This window comes from Piliocolobus tephrosceles, chromosome 5, assembly GCF_002776525.5.
Source record: "Piliocolobus tephrosceles isolate RC106 chromosome 5, ASM277652v3, whole genome shotgun sequence".
In the NCBI taxonomy this organism is placed as follows: Eukaryota; Metazoa; Chordata; class Mammalia; order Primates; family Cercopithecidae; genus Piliocolobus; species Piliocolobus tephrosceles.
Genome location: NC_045438.1, coordinates 89,073,927 through 89,090,103, shown reverse-complemented (window position 1 = coordinate 89,090,103; position 16,177 = coordinate 89,073,927). Strand labels below are relative to the sequence as shown.

Genomic DNA, 16,177 nt, shown 5'->3' with positions numbered 1-16,177 from the left:
ATCTTGGTACTAAAAGATACCACAAAGTTGCTAGGCACTCAACAGAAAGGAAAGAGGGAACCAAAGGGAGAACAAACACTTTTCAACTCCCTTAGACAAGAAAGATGGCATAGCCCTGTGTCTAAGAACAGGGACTCAGAGGCCAGCTCTGGGGCCTGCATGGAGCTCCCACCACTATCCCAGGCTACTTTGTAACCCATCTGTGCCTTTCTTTCCTCAATCAGTTATTATTATTATAAGAGTTAATCCATGTAAAAAGTCTCATTCGGAATGCTACCAAATGTCAGGTACTATTATTACTTTTATTTTCATTAGCTCACTTACAGAGGGAAGTCAAATGAGCTACTTAAAGTCATAATGACAAAAGAAATGAATTAACAGACTTTTTTTCTTGCCTACTTGGATTCCTCTTAGTGGATAATTAAACACAACAGATAGAATTTAAGGGTTTGCTTAAAGAAATTCAGATGCTATCACATATTCAACATTTATCATTACTTAGAATGGAGGTACCAAGAAATTAGATAGAAATAATAGGAAAACTTAGTATCTAAATGGCATCGGAATAAAATTAACCCACTATGTAAAAATCAAAGGGATATAAATTAGGTGATATTCACTAGAAAAGCTAATGAATGCTACCTATTATCATGAGAATTGTCAGTATGTTTTAAACTGTTTTATAGGACAGAAAAAAGAAAAAAGTTTCCATAATGGAAAAACATGAAAACCTACCTTGATGACATCTTCTGGCCATGCATTGAGAACTGAAGCAATATGCCCTCGATCGTGGATACTAATAAAGAGACCTCTGGCAGAAAAGAAAAAAAAAGGAGTAGTTTACATTTACTTCAGGCCTGTCAAACTATCATGAATATCTTAAACATTTTCTCAAAGAACAATTTAATATATTTCAATTTTTATCAAACTGGTGAACATTATTTCCTCAAACAAATAAGAGGCAGAAACTCTTATAAGTAAGGGAAAAATTACTTGAAATAATATATTGATATCTACAGTAAAGGGAAGTTTGTTTTCTTAGATATTTTAAAATATTTTTAAATTAATAAACATTCACTATTTTTATGTACAGAGAATTTAGATAGCATTACCAGTTCCACTCACAAATTCATTTAGAATCTGTCATGGTATAATATACATAAAAGCACTTTGAAAAGCAACATGAAGCATCTGTAAACAGGCATTTTCAATGTATATTCCACTTAATCCATTTTCAACACGAAGATGAGAACATGTGTTAGAGATGGCTGAAGTGACCGACTAATGCTGAGCAGCTCTTTCATATAGAGCTCACTTGATTTCTTTGATTTGTGATCTTAGTTGCTGTTTGCAACTCTGTTATTTATTCTCAAGTCTTTAACACTGTTTGTCCCTCCCATTTCCTACAAAAGCTTAACAAGTAACTTCACAAATTAAAATAATAGAATTTAAAATAGGTAAATGCCTTATCCTCATTTAAAAGTTTTGCTCTAGTATTGTTAAATATAACTCAGATATAAAGAACCACATACAGCTTAATGAATTGTTATGACAACCACCTTTCTACATAATATTCATTTAAACAGAATCTTGCCAGCTACCCAAAACCCATCCACATGTTTTCTCCCAAAGACTCTTCCCTTCTAAGTATAACCACTATCCTCACTTTTATGGTATCACTTCCTTTATAGTTAATGTATTGTTTTATATCACCAAATCATAAACCTTCCATAGGCACTATGTTTAATTTGGTAGAGTTTCCCTCAATATGGATTTGGCTAATTAAATCTCTATCATATAGATTAACATGTTAATCTTTCTTCTGTATTCTTGGAAAATTGGTAATTGAAAATTGAATCTAGAAGCATAATCAGATTCATGTTCAATTTTTTTGGACAAGACATTTCATGGTTTGATGTTATCAGAAGGCACACCATATTTGGTATTCCTTTTTGTGATGTTAGCAGCTTATTTTGCTAAATGTCTAAGTTCATGAATTAATCTGGAATTACAAAATGGTGATATTCCAATTATATCATTCATATGTATTTACTGGAATACCCCTTTAAAGAGAAATTTCACCACATCTATGAGTATCCAAGGACACGGATATAGAAAAAGGAAAAATGCTTGATTTTCTTTATCAGCTTTTAAATTAAAAAGCTGGTTAACTAGATTTCTTCAGAAGTTTCTACTTAGTTGTTGTTGTTGTGTGTATGGTTTTGTTGTTGGTTTTTTTTTTTTTTTAATCAATTTGAACTCATGGATTTAAACATAATGATGTGTTTCAATCCATTATAGTTATTCTCCTTATTGATATTCATATTATTTCATCTTGAGCAAGTGAAAGACTCTTCATGCTGTCCCCTGAGTCCTTTTGAGATGACTACAGAAGTTTTTGATGGCTTCCTTGCTCTGTTATGATCAAATGTTCCAGGTCTATTTTGAAAGTTTTCTGCCCCAGACATAAAATGAGTCATTTTTCTAACCTGTTTCCTTGAGCAGAAAGTGGTTTTTCAAGAATACCATCTAGGTAATAGAGATGCCTACTGTTACTGATTGGCAAAAGTATTGTTTTAGAAAAATCACAAAAAGTGTTGATAAGATTTACTTACTATTTATGGCTGCAAATTTCCAACTGGCACTCTTCTCTTGTGAAGTTTACCACTATGATGTCTTAGCAAATTTAACTTACTATTCTCAGAGAGGACAATTCTACATCTTCTTTCTCCTCACTCTTGCACACCTGTTCCCCTGTCACACTTTGTTGATAATCTAATCTTGAATTTCAACAGAATTAGATGCAGTACGGTAAAAACTACTTCATCATTCTAATATAAATTCCACTAACCCATCTGCATCTTTTTTTTCCCCACAACTTCTGCCTTCCTTCCTGTTATAAGAGAAGAAATTTTCCTACCATTATTAAGGCCGTCCTCTTTGCTCAGGATCCTGTCCCATCTCACCTTTTCAAAGGCTTCACTCCTGTAATTATTCCATCTCTATGCTGCATCACTGCTTTTTCTATTGGAGTTTTTGGCACAAAAACCTGTGCTATATTATCCATCTTTTCAAAACATTGGATTTTATCCCCTATTCTCCTCTGATTCATAGCAAATCCTTCAAAAGATTTGCATATTCTTATTGCCTCGGTTTTCTACTACCTATTCTCTCTTCTATCTGTCGATAAGGCTTTTCTTTCTCATTTCTCCAAAGACAACTCTTACTAAATCACTGATGATTCTCACCTCAGTGCCGACAAAGGTCAGCTCTCAATTCCCATCTTATTTGACCTCTTGACTGTGTTTGACATTGTTGGCTTTCCTTTTTGCGAAACACTTTCTTTTCTGGCTGCTGAGATACCACATTTGCTTAGGTTTCCTCCTAATCACTACCTGCTTCTTCTCAGGTTCCTTTGCTGCCTCCTCCTCCTCTTCATCTTCTTAACATCGAACTGTTCCAGGGCTCTATACTCCTCTCTTCTCCAGTTATATTCACTGATGTAACTTAAACACTCTCATGGTTGCTTGGTTGTTTTTGAGACAGTGTCTCGCTCTGTCACCCAGGTTGGAGTGCAATGGCACAATCTTGGCTCACTGCAGCCTCTGCCTCCTGGGTTCAAGCTATTCTCCTGCCTCAGCCTCTCAAGTGGCTAGGATTACAGGAGCCTGCCACCACGCCCAGCTAATTTTTGTAGTTTTGGTAGACATGAGACGGAGTTTCACTATGTTGGCCAGGCTAGTCTTGAACTCCTGACCTCAAGTGATCCGCCTGCCTCAGCTTCCCAAAGTGTTGGGATTACAGGTGTGAGCTACTGCACTTGGCTTCTCATGGTTTTAAATATCATATTCATAATAGTGACTCTCAAACTTCTATCATCACCCTAGACTTCTCCTTGAGCTCCAAACTATAAATCTAACTACCTACTTAATTCTTTCTCATTATTCAATCTTCAACTAAAATCTTGGCACTTCAGACAGGCCTTCTGTGATAACAGTAGTCAGTGCACTTCCACTCCAACATTTTTATTACCTTCATAATACTTAAAAATATCTGGAATTATTTATTTATATATTCAAATGTTAACTGTCTGTGTCTTCCCTGGCATCATCACCCAGCGTACATGTACACACAAAGTGGTAAGGTGCTTAAGTATACAGACTCTATTTTGCTTACATATGTAACCCCGATGCCTATAAGTGTGCTAGCAAGTAGTATGTATCCAACAATATGTGCTGACTTCAGTGCTGAAAAATAAGCCTTTTATAATCAAATATTACAAAGCATAGAAAACATGAAATAAATTCAGACTTATACTGACTCATTAAGTAACCAAAAATTATGTCAGTGATATAGGAAGATTACTGATGACTGTCTGATTCAACAAGAATATTAATGTACTAAGCTGACACTACATTATATCTTTTCATGGTTTTCTTGCTGTTTCATATGAATGTATTTTGTTTCTCAAAATTGATTAACGTTCTTTATAAGGTATATATTTCTTTCGGATCCTTGTCATAGTACAATGTAAGCCTATAAAATCAGCAGGATCTCAATAAATAATTATAAAATTAAAGTATTTTTGGACTTTTTAAAGAAGGCACTTTTGTTGAATTATTAAGATGTTCTTGGCAATACACTATTTTTTGTTTGTATAAATTTAGGGGGTACAAGTGCAATTTTGTTACATGCATAGCTTGCACAGTGGTCAAGTCAGGGCTATTGGGGTATCCAATAATATTTCTCAGGAACTTGCTAGTTAGCCAAGGTTTTCCAAGTAACACTGGTTTGCAGAAACACCATGTTTTAAAATAAGAGAGACAATGAATTACACCAAAATTAACACCAATTAAATGTCAATGTTTATTATATCTGAGTTCAGCTTCAGGAAAAGAGTCATTTGGCCACCTGTAATCTCTCGCACTGAGTAGAGATTCATTCATAGAAAGAATTATTACTTTTGAAGAGAGCTCAACAAATAAAGGACCTGTAATGTCCCACCAAAACCAAGCATTTTGGGAGAGCTATTTGAGTTATTTGCAAAAAAATTGAATGAGATATCCAAAGTGTTTTGGCACAGAAATGACTCATACTTTCTGGTAGAGAGTTGGATATAAAACATTAATTTTCAATATATACATGCATACAGCTGTAAAATAAAAATGCTTAAATAAGAAAGGTATTTATCAACATTTTTAAATGAATGGAATTATAATAAATACCTTTTCACCATCCCTGTTATTCTTGATCAATTTAAAATGTTTAATTTTAAACATGCCAACTAAAAATACTCATATTTTCATTCTTATTTGATGTTAGAACTAAGACAATTTTATAATATGAACTCCTTTTTCATATATACAGTTAAAACTTGTCTCATAACCTCTTCCTTCAAAACAGATTTGGGAGATGAGATAATATTTTTACTTCTTCATGTTATCTCAGATAATATCCCTAAAACTTTGTTTCATATCAAGATAAAATTCACCTTTTTATAACATGCAACCTTCTACTGTAAACAAACTTGTCTTTCATTTTGGAAATAAGTTTGCGACCCTGATCCTAGATCAGTATGGGAAGTAGCCATTCTGAAATTTTCTTAATAACCCTCTGTTCCATTACAGAAGCCAATTTTACTATCTTTTGAAATAAGAAAAGTAAACCCCACATTTTTCACAAAATATGAGTATGCATTAGTGAGCCCTTCAGGTTAACCCAGTACTGAGTTATATACCAAAAGTCCGGATTGACAGAAAAAGAAGTACTAAAAAAAGCTAACTTCAAGTAAAATGTAGGTCTAAAGATCAGGAAATAGCTAGGATAAAGATGCAGATTTAGATAGATACGCCTAGAGTTGAAAGGAATAGAAGAAATTATTAAAGGGGAAAGAAGAGAAGGTCAAGGAAAAAAAATTACAAATTAGTACCTACAACAAAAGAATAAGGTTACTAAGAATGGTCCTTGAGAAGAAAATAATCTAACAGGTAAGATAACCAGTGTTTCTGAAGCCAAAGGAAGTCAAGGGAAAAAAAAAAAGTTAAGAAAGCATAGATCAATATGATCATTAAGTGCAGTAAATTCTTTGAATTCTTTGAAGTACATTACATAAAAATGTTTTTTTTTCCGATCTATGATTTAAATAGCCAACATGAGGGCACATCACTACCAAATGATGTAATGCATTTCCTACAAATAAAAATATTCTCCTACATAAACTTTTTTCTTTTAGAATGATGTATTATTTTTAACAAATTCGTATTTTCTATCATCAGTATTACTATTCATTGTAGGGTAATTTTTATACCCAATGCTAATATGCTATGAGTTGGTAAAATTAATTTCCCCTAGGATTTAAATAACCAGATTAATAAATTGTGAGTTGTAGAGAGTCCTGGAATTGCCTGAATTGACATTAAAATATTTGTTTTGAGAAATGTATTTTTTATAGCATTTCATGGTCTTTTAGTTTTTAAAAACTATACAATATGTGAAACTATTCTTTTTTTAATTATACTTTAAGTTCTAGGGTACATGTGCACAACGTGCAGGTTTGTTACATATGTATACATGTGCCGTGTTGGTGTGCTGCACCCATTAACTCGTCATTTACATTAGGTATATCTCCTAATACTATCCCTCCCCCCTCCCCCCTCCCCACAATAGGACCCGGTGTGTGATGTTCCCCTTCCTGTGTCCAAGTGATCTCATTGTTCAGTTCCCACCTATGAGTGAGAACATGTGGTATTTGGTTTTCTGTTCTTGCGATAGTTTGCTGAGAATGATGGTTTCCAGCTGCATCCATGTCCCTACAAAGGACGTGAACTCATCCTTTTTTATGGCTGCATAGTATTCCATGGTGTATATGTTCCACATTTTCTTAATCCAGTCTGTCACTGATGGACATCTGGGTTGATTCCAAGTCTTTGCTATTGTGAATAGTGCTGCAATGAACATAGGTGTGCATGTGTCTTTACAGCAGCATGACTTATAATCCTTTGGGTATATCCCCAGTAATGGGATGGCTGGGTCAAATGGTATTTCTAGTTGTAGATCCTTGAGGAATCACCACACTGTTTTCCACAATGGTTGAACTAGTTTACAATCCCACCAACAGTGTAAAAGTGTTCCTATTTCTCCATATCCTCTCCAGCACCTGTTGTTTCCTGATTTTTAAATGATTGCCATTCTAACTGGTGTGAGATGGTATCTCATTGTGGTTTTGATTTGCATTTCCTCTGATGGTGAGTGATGATGAGCATTTTTTCATGTGTCTGTTGGCTGTATGAATGTCTTTCTTTGAGAAGTGTCTGTTCATATCCTTTGCCCACTTTTTGATGGAGTTGTTTGTTTTTTCCTTGTAAATCTGATTGAGTTCTTTATAGGTTCTGGATATTAGCTCTTTGTCAGATGAGTAGATTGCAAAAATTTTCTCCCATTCGGTAGGCTGCCTGTTCACTCTGATGGTAGTTTCTTTTGCTGTGCAGAAGCTCTTTAGCTTAATTAGATCCCATTTGTCAATTTTGGCTTTTGTTGTCCTTGCTTTTGGTGTTTTAGACATGAAGTCCTTGCCCATGCCTATGTCCTGAATGGTATTGCCTAGGTTTTCTTCTAGGGTTTTTATGGTTTTAGGTCTAACATTTAAGTCTCTAATCCGTCTTGAATTAATTTTTGTATAAGGAGTAAGGAAAGGATCCAGTTTCAGCTTTCTACTTACGGCTAGCCAATTTTCCCAGCACCCTTTATTAAATAGGGAATCCTTTCCCCATTTCTTGTTTTTGTCAGGTTTGTCAAAGATCAGATGGTTGTAGATGTGCGGTATTATTTCTGAGGGCTCTGTTCTGTTCCGTTGGTCTGTATCTCTGTTTTGGTACCAGTACCATCCTGTTTGGGTTACTGTAGCCTTGTAGAATAGTTTGAAGTCAGGTAGCATGATGCCTCCAGCTTTGTTCTTTTGGCTTAGGATTGTCTTGGCAATGCGGGCTCTTTTTTGGTTCCATATGAACTTGAAAGTAGTTTTTTCCAATTCTGTGAAGAAAGTCATTGGTAGCTTAATGGGGATGGCATTGAATCTATAAATTACCTTGGGCAGTATGGCCATTTTCACAATATTGATTCTTCCTATCCATGAGCATGGTATTTTCTTCCATTTGTTTGTGTCTTCTTTTATTTCACTGAGCAGTGGTTTGTAATTCTCCTTGAAGAGGTCCCTTACATCCCTTGTAAGTTGGATTCCTAGGTATTTTATTCTCTTTGAAGCTATTGTGAATGGGAGTTCATTCATGATTTGGCTCTCTGTTTGTCTGTTACTGGTGTATAAGAATGCTTGTGATTTTTGCACATTGATTTTGTATTATCCTACATAATCTTAACCAGAAAATTAATATTGACACATTATTACCATCTAATCCTCAGACATCATTCACATTTCACCAGTTGTTCCAATAATGTCCTTCATAATAAAAACAGTAATTCAAAATGCTGTGCAGCATTTAGTCATCAGGTCTCTTTGGTCAATCTTATTTCCTCAGTCTTTCCTTGACTTTCATGTTATTAATATTTTTGAAGTTAACAATTTAGTGATTTTATAGAATGTCCCTCAATTTGAGTTTGCATGCTGTTTGCTCATAATTAGATTCAGATTACACATCTTTTGCAGTAATATTACAGAAGTGATGCTGGCTTTTTCTCACTGTTTACTATCAGGTGGCACCATTGCCGGCTGGTCCTATTAGTGATGATGTTCACATTCATCAATTGATTAAAGTGGTGTCCTCCAGGCTTCTTTACTACAAAGTCATTCTTTTTTACCTTCATAGTTAACAAGTATTTTGTGAAAGATTCTTCAAAACTCTGTAAGTATACTGCTTCTTCATCCAACTTTTAATGTATTCAGATCAGTATGGGCTCATGGTTTATTATCTTATTTGATAGGTTTTAATTATTGCAAATATGATGTGTCTGATGGTTAAATCATCCCAAATTTGCCAGAGGGAGGCCCTTCAAGCTGGCTTCTATGGCTTTTCAGGTATCCTGATTGTGATGGTTAATACTGAGTGTCAACTTCATAGGATTGAAGGATATAAAGTATTAATCCTGGGTGTGTCTGTGAAGGTGTTGCCAAGGAAGGTTACTATTTGAGTCGGTGGGCTGGGAAAGGCAGACCCACCCTTAATCTGGGTGGGCACAATCTAATCAGCTGCCAGTGTGGCTACAATATAAGCAGGCAGAAAAATGTGAAAAGAGGCTGGCCTAGCCTCCTAATCTACATCTTTCTCCCGCACTGGATGCTTCCTGCCCTTGAACATCGAACTCCAAGTTCTTCAGCTTTGGAACTTGGACTGGCTCTCCTTGCTCCTCAGCCTGCAGCCTACTGTGAGACCTAATGATCATGTTAGTTAATATTTAATGAACTCCCCTCTCTGTATACATATATATTCCATCTGTCCCTCTAGAGAACCCTGACTAATATAGATTTTGGTACAAGGAGTGGTTCTAGCAGAAGAGAATATTAAGGATGGAGTTCTTTCATTGGTTTTGGGGTTTGGGGAGTTGGCTGCTTAATATGATTAGACCACAAAATGCTAAGGACTCTATTTCTAATAGCATGGAAAACACTGATAGTCCTTGGCGTGAACTGTTTACAGAGTTACGCAAAATAAATGCATTTGACAATCTTGATTCATCACTCATGAGAGGCAAGGAGTTTAGTGACTCTATACCTAATAACTTTGACCCTATGTGGAGAACCAAGGACCATAATAAAGCTGGTTAGTTGCTCCTAAGTTCAGTGGACAAAGTGATGAAAGAAAATGATGAGCTCAAATATTCTATCTCCTGGCTTCAGAAGCCTCAAATCTGCTAAGATTGCTCAGAGTGAGAGTCTTATGTCCTGTAAAGAAAGAGCTGAAATTGTGGAAAAACAGACACAAGCTCTTATTGTGCAAGTGGCTGACCTGCAACGAAAGGTGTATGCACAGCCTCGCCAGGTGTCTACTGTTAAAGTGAGGGCATTGATTGGAAAATAATGGGACCCTGCAACTTGGAATGGGGACGTGTGGGAGGACCCTGATGAAGCTGGGGACACTAGTTTATAAACTGTGATGAACTTTTTTTGCCAGATGGAACAGCTTCCCCATCTCCATCAGTGGGAAAATCCCCTCCTGGACCTATGCTGCTATCAGCCTTTCCACATTTGTCTGAGGAGATAAACTCTGTGCTGCCTGAGGCAACAGTGATGGCCTCCCCTGAGGCAGTTGCCAGGCAAGATAATGTTGATTCTCCTCAGAAGCCACCCCAATACCTCTGTTTGCTTCTAGACCTATAACTAAAGTCCCAGCAGGCCTCTACAGGTGAGGTTGAGAGTGTGACTCATGAGGAGGTGCAGTACACTGGAAAATAACTGCTTGAGTTTTCTAATTTATATATATATATATATATAAACAAAAATCTGGAGACCAGGCATAGGAATGGATATTAAGGGTGGGGGATAATGGTGGAAGGAACACAGAGTTGTATTAGGCCAAATTTATTGATTTGGGCCCACTAAGTAGGGACTCTGTATTTAATGTTGCAGCTTGGGGAGTTACAAAAGGTTCTAATAGTTTATTTGCTTGGTTCAGGGTGTTACAAAATGTTCTAATAGTTTAGTTGCTTGGTTAGCTGAAATATGGATTAAAAGACTGCCCACTGTGAGTAAGCTGGAAATGCCTGATCTCCCTTGGTTTAATGTAGAGGAAGGGATCCAAAGGCTTAGGGAGACTGGGGTGGTGGACTGAATTAGTCACTTCAGACCAACTCATCCCAGTAGGGTGGGTCCAGAAGATATACCCTTGACCAATGCCTTGCAAAATAGATTTGTGAGGGTAGCACTCTACATCTTTGAAAAGCCTTGTACTTACTCTTCTCTGTATGTCAGATCTAATGTGGGAACTGCCGTCACTCAACAACAAAATTTAAATACAATGGGAATAATTGGATCCTGAGGTGGCAGGGGCCAAGTGGCAGCACTCAACCTTCAAAGACAAGGTGGGTGGAGCTACCATAATAGACAGCAGAGGCAAAACAGCAATCAGAATAGTCTGACTTGTGCAGAGCTAGAAGTGAAATTGATAGGAAACCTACTGCATTCCTACTTAATCTATACAAGCAGGAAACTTCTAGGTCAAATGGACAAAAGACTAATTTGAATTACAAAAACAGAATCAAGGCCCCTCAATCAATTTCCAGACTTGAGCCAGTTTACAGACCCAGAATTCCTTGAATGAAGGGGAGGCTGGATCCCCTGGAGGAAGGATCCCACTACATTACTGACAATTTATGCTGTGAATCTTTCTCCCACCCTTCCCCAAGGAGACCTCTGGCCTTTTACCAGGGTAACTGTGCACTGGGGAAAGGGAAATGATCAGACATTTTGGGGACTACTGGACACTGGCTCTGAGCTGATGTTGATTCCAGGGGACCCAAAACATTACTGTGGTCCTTCAGTTAAAGCAGGGGTTTATGGAGGTCAGGTAATTAATGGAGTTTTAGCTCAGGTCCAACTTACAGGGGGTCCAGTGGGTCCCCAGACTCATCCTATGGTCATTTCCCCAGTGCCAGAAATGCATAATTGGCATAGACATACTTAGACCCACACTGGCTCCCTGACTGGTAGGGTGAGGGCTATTGTGGTAGGAAAGGCCAAATGGAAACCGTTAGAGCTGCCTCTACCTAGATAAATAGTAAATCAAAAACAATATCGCATCTCTGGAGGGATTGCAGAGATTAGTGCCACCATCAAGGACTTGAAAGACACAGGGGTGGTGATTTCTACCACATCCCCGTTCAACTCTTCCATTTGTCCTGAGCAGAAGACAGCCAGATCATAGAGAATGACAGATTACTGTAAGCTTAACCAAGTGGTGACTCCAATTGCAGCTGCTGTACCAGATGTGGTTTCATTGCTTGAGCAAATTAACACATCTCCTGGTACCCGGTATGCAGACATTGACTTGGCAAATGCCATTTTCTCCATTCCTGTCCATAAGGCCCACCAGAAGCAATTTGCCTTCAGCTAGCAAGGCCAGCAATATACCTTTACTGTTCTACCTCAGGGGTTATCAATTCTCCAGCTTTGTATCATAATCTTATTTGGAGAGACCTTGATCACTTTTCGCTTCTGCAAGATATGACACTGGTCCATTACATTGATGACAATATGCTGATTGGATCCAGTGAGTAAGAAGTAGCAAACACACTGAATGTATTGGTGAGACATTTGCGTGCCAGAGGATGGGAAATAAATCCAACTAAAATTCAGCGATCTTCTACCTCAGTAAAATTTCGAGGGGTCCAGTGGTGTGGGGACTGTCAAGATATTCCTTCTAATGTGAAGGATAAGTTGCTGCATTTAGCCCCTCCTACAACCAAGAAAAAGGCACAATGCCTAGTGGGCCAATTTGGATTTGAAAGGCAACACATTCCTCATTTGGGCGTGTTACTCCAGCCCATTTATCAAGTAACCCAAAAGGCTGCCAGTTTTGAGTGGGGTCCAGAACAGAGGAAGGCTCTGCAACAGGTCCAGGTTGCTGAGCAAGCTGCTCTGCCACTGGGGCCATATAGCCAAGCAGACCCTATCAGTGGCAGATAGGGATGCTGTTTGGAGCCTTTGGCAAGACCCCATAGGTCACAGTGGCAGCCTCTAGGATTTTAGGGCAAGGCCCAGCCATCTTCTGCAGATAAATAATGTCCTTTTGAGAGACAGCTCCTGGCCTGTTACTGGGCTTTGGTGGAAACTGAACATTTGACTACGGGTCATCAAGTAACCATGTGACCTGAACTACCTATCATGAACTGGGTGCTTTCTGACCCATGTAGCTATAAAGTGGGCCATGCACAGCAGCATCCCATCATCAAATGGAAGTGGTATATAGGTGACTGGGCTCAAGCAGGTCCTGAAGGAACAAGTAAGTCACATGAGGAATTGGCTCACATGTCCATGGTCTCCATTCCTGCCACTCTGCCTTCTGTCCTCCAGCCTGCACCGATGGCCTCATGGGGAGTTCCCTATGATCAGTTGACAGAGGAAGAGAAGGGGCTGGTTCACAGAAGGTTCTGCATGATATGCAGATACCACCCGAAAGTGGACAGCTGCAGCACTCGTACAGCCCCTTTCTAGGACATCCCTGAAGGACAGCAGTGAAGGGAAATCTTCCCAGTGGGCAGAACTTCAAGCAGTGGTTGTGCACTTTGTATCAAAGGAGAAATGGTCAGATATGCGATTATATACGAATTCATGGGCTGTAACCAATGGTTTGGCTGGATGGTCAGGGACTTGGAAGAAGCATGACTGGAAAATTGGTGACAAAGGAATTTGGGGAAGAGGTATGTGGATGATCTCTCTGAGTGATCAAAAACTGTGAAGACATTTGTATCCCATGTGAGTGCTCACCAACAGGTGACCTCAGCAGAGGAGGATTTTAATAATAAAGTGATAGGACATGACCCATTCTGTGGACACCACTCAGCCTCTTTCCCCAGCCACCCCTGTCATTGCCCAATGGGCCCATGAACAAAGTGGTTATGGTGGCAGGGATGGAAGTTACATATGGGCTCAGCAACATAAACTACCACTCACCAAGGCTGACCTGGTTACGGCCACTGCTAAGTGCCCAATTTGCCAGCAGCAGGGACCAACACTGAGCCCTTGATATGGCACCATTCCTCGGGGTGATCAGCCAGCTACCTGGTGGCAGGTTGATTATATTGGACCTCTTCCATCATGGAAAGGGCAGAGGTTTGTCCTCACTGGAAAAGACACTTACTCTGGATATGAGTTTGCTTATCCTGCATGCAATGCTTCTGCCAAGACTACCGTCCGTGGACTCATGGAATGCCTTATCCACCACCATGGTATTCCACACAGCATTGCATCTAACAAAGGCACTCACCTTATGGCTAAAGATGTGCGGCAGTGGGCTCATGCTCATAGAATTCACTGGTTTTACCATGTTTCCTATCATCCTGAAGCAGCTGGATTGATAGAATGGTGAAATGGCCTTTTAAAGTCACAGTTACAATGCCAACTAGGTGACAATACTTTGCAGGGCTGAGGCAAAGTTCTCCAGAAGGCCATGGATGCTCTCAATCAGTGTCCAATATATGGCACTGTTTCTCCCATAGCCAGGATTAACTGGTCCAGGAATCAAGGGGTGGAAGTGTCAACACTCCCCATCATCCCTAGTGATCCACTAGCAAAATTTTTGCTTCCTGTTCCTGCAATATTACGTCCTGCTGGCCCAGAGGTCTTAGTTCCAGAGGGAGAAACGCTGCCACCAGGAGACACAACAATGATTCCATTAAACTATAAGTTAAGATTGCCACCTAGATACTTTGGGCTCCTCATACCTTTAAGTCAATAGGCTAAGAAAGGAGTAACAGTGTTGGCTGGGTGATTGACCTAGCCTATCAAATCAGTCTACTACTTCACAACGGAGGTAAGGAAGTGCATGCATGGAATACAGGAGATCCATTAGGGCTTCCCTTAGTACTACTATGCCCTGTGATTAAGGTCAATGAGAAACTACAACAGCCCAATCCAGGCAGGATTACAAATGACCAATACCCTTCAGGAATGGAGGCTTGGGTCACTCCACTAGGAAAAAAAAAACTACAACCTGCTGAGGTGTTTGCTGAAGGCAAAGGGAATACAGAACAGGTAGTAGAAGAAGGTAGTCATCAATACCAGCTACAACCACGTGACCAGCTGCAGAAAGGAGGACTGTAATTGTCATGAGTATTTCTTCCTTCTTTTGTTAAAAAATATGTTTGTGCATGTATACACTTGTGCTAAGAAAATATCTTCATTTTATTTCCTTCCTCCTTTATCATGTGACATAAGATTTATTAACTTCACGTCAGCATTTAAGTATTGTTAACTTTATGTAACAGTATTTGGGTTGGGGATTGGTAGGTTTCCAGTTGTAGGAAGGATAGTTGTATTATGTTAGGCATAATTATGACCTTATTATTGTCTTTATTTGAAGATTATGTATGATCTCAGGAGATGTGTATGGGTTCAAGTTGACAAGGGGTGGACTTGTGATGATTAATACTGAGTGTCAACTTGATGGGATTGAAGGATACAAAGTATTGCTCTTGGCTGTGTCTGTGAGGGTGTTGCCAAAGGAGATTAATATTTGAGTCAGTGGGCTGGGGCAGGCTGACCCACCCTTAATCTGGGTAGGCACAATCTAATCAGCTGTCAGCACGGCTAGAACTTAAGCAGGCAGAAAAATGTGAAAAGAGAGACTGGCCTAGCCCCCGCAACCCTTCATCTTTCTGCTGTGCTGGATGCTTCCTGCCCTTGAACATCGAACTCCAAGTTCTTCAGCTTTGAACTCAGACTGGCTTTCCTTGCTCCTCAGCCTGCAGACAGCCTATTGTAGGACATTGCGATTGTGTGAGTTAATACTTAATATATTAACTCCCTTATATATATATATTCTATTACTTCTGTCCCTCTAGAGAACCCTGACTAATACACTGATCGTTTTTCAAGTGCTTTCTTACTTTTTGGTACATATCCAAACTCAGCTTTTACTTACTCTGGCACAGCCCTGGAATCAGCAGTTTTTCTAAGGAGTTCTGATTCCTTTTGGTAGAGAATGCTATTTAGGTGTGAGTGTTCCATGTACTCTGATTCAGGTGTGTTGCTTCTTCCAGGCCAACCCAATGGACAGAGCTAGAGACTATATGTAGGTACATATATACTTTATACATATGTATGTGAATATATATGTATGTACATATCTATCTACCTATCTATCTATCTGAAACATAAATTTGCAGCAATACTTCCAACAGGGTTCATTCTGGTTGTTTCCCTTCAGTTTTCACTTTTTCTTATAGTGAGAAATCTAGCTTCCATTATGCTTAATATATTTACTTATTTGATCAGTCCTCCTGAATGAAGCCAACTAGCTCCCCTCCCCAAGTTAATGCCCCACTCACCTCACTCAGACATCAATCTCTGAAGTAAGTAGCTCTCCTACCTGGAAGTCCTCCTCACCCCACTGAGGCTCTGTCACCTGGCACTGGGCTGCCCTCCTACACAGATTCTCCCCTCACCTCACGTGTCCTCACACCCTAAGGCAGGCCACCAACCTATGTGGGTGTTCTTTCTCTCTTTCTTTCT

General features: G+C 39.0%; 1 protein-coding gene across 1 annotated transcript in view; it reads right to left on the bottom strand.

The window, feature by feature from the left end:
* The window catches only part of ME1 (malic enzyme 1), a 224,103-nt gene that overhangs the window by 127,928 nt on the left and 79,998 nt on the right, over positions 1-16,177 (bottom strand). The window contains exon 4 of the mRNA XM_026454537.2: positions 736-811. Within this exon, the coding sequence (XP_026310322.1) occupies positions 736-811 (76 nt within the window). The remainder of the gene's footprint in view (positions 1-735; positions 812-16,177) is intronic.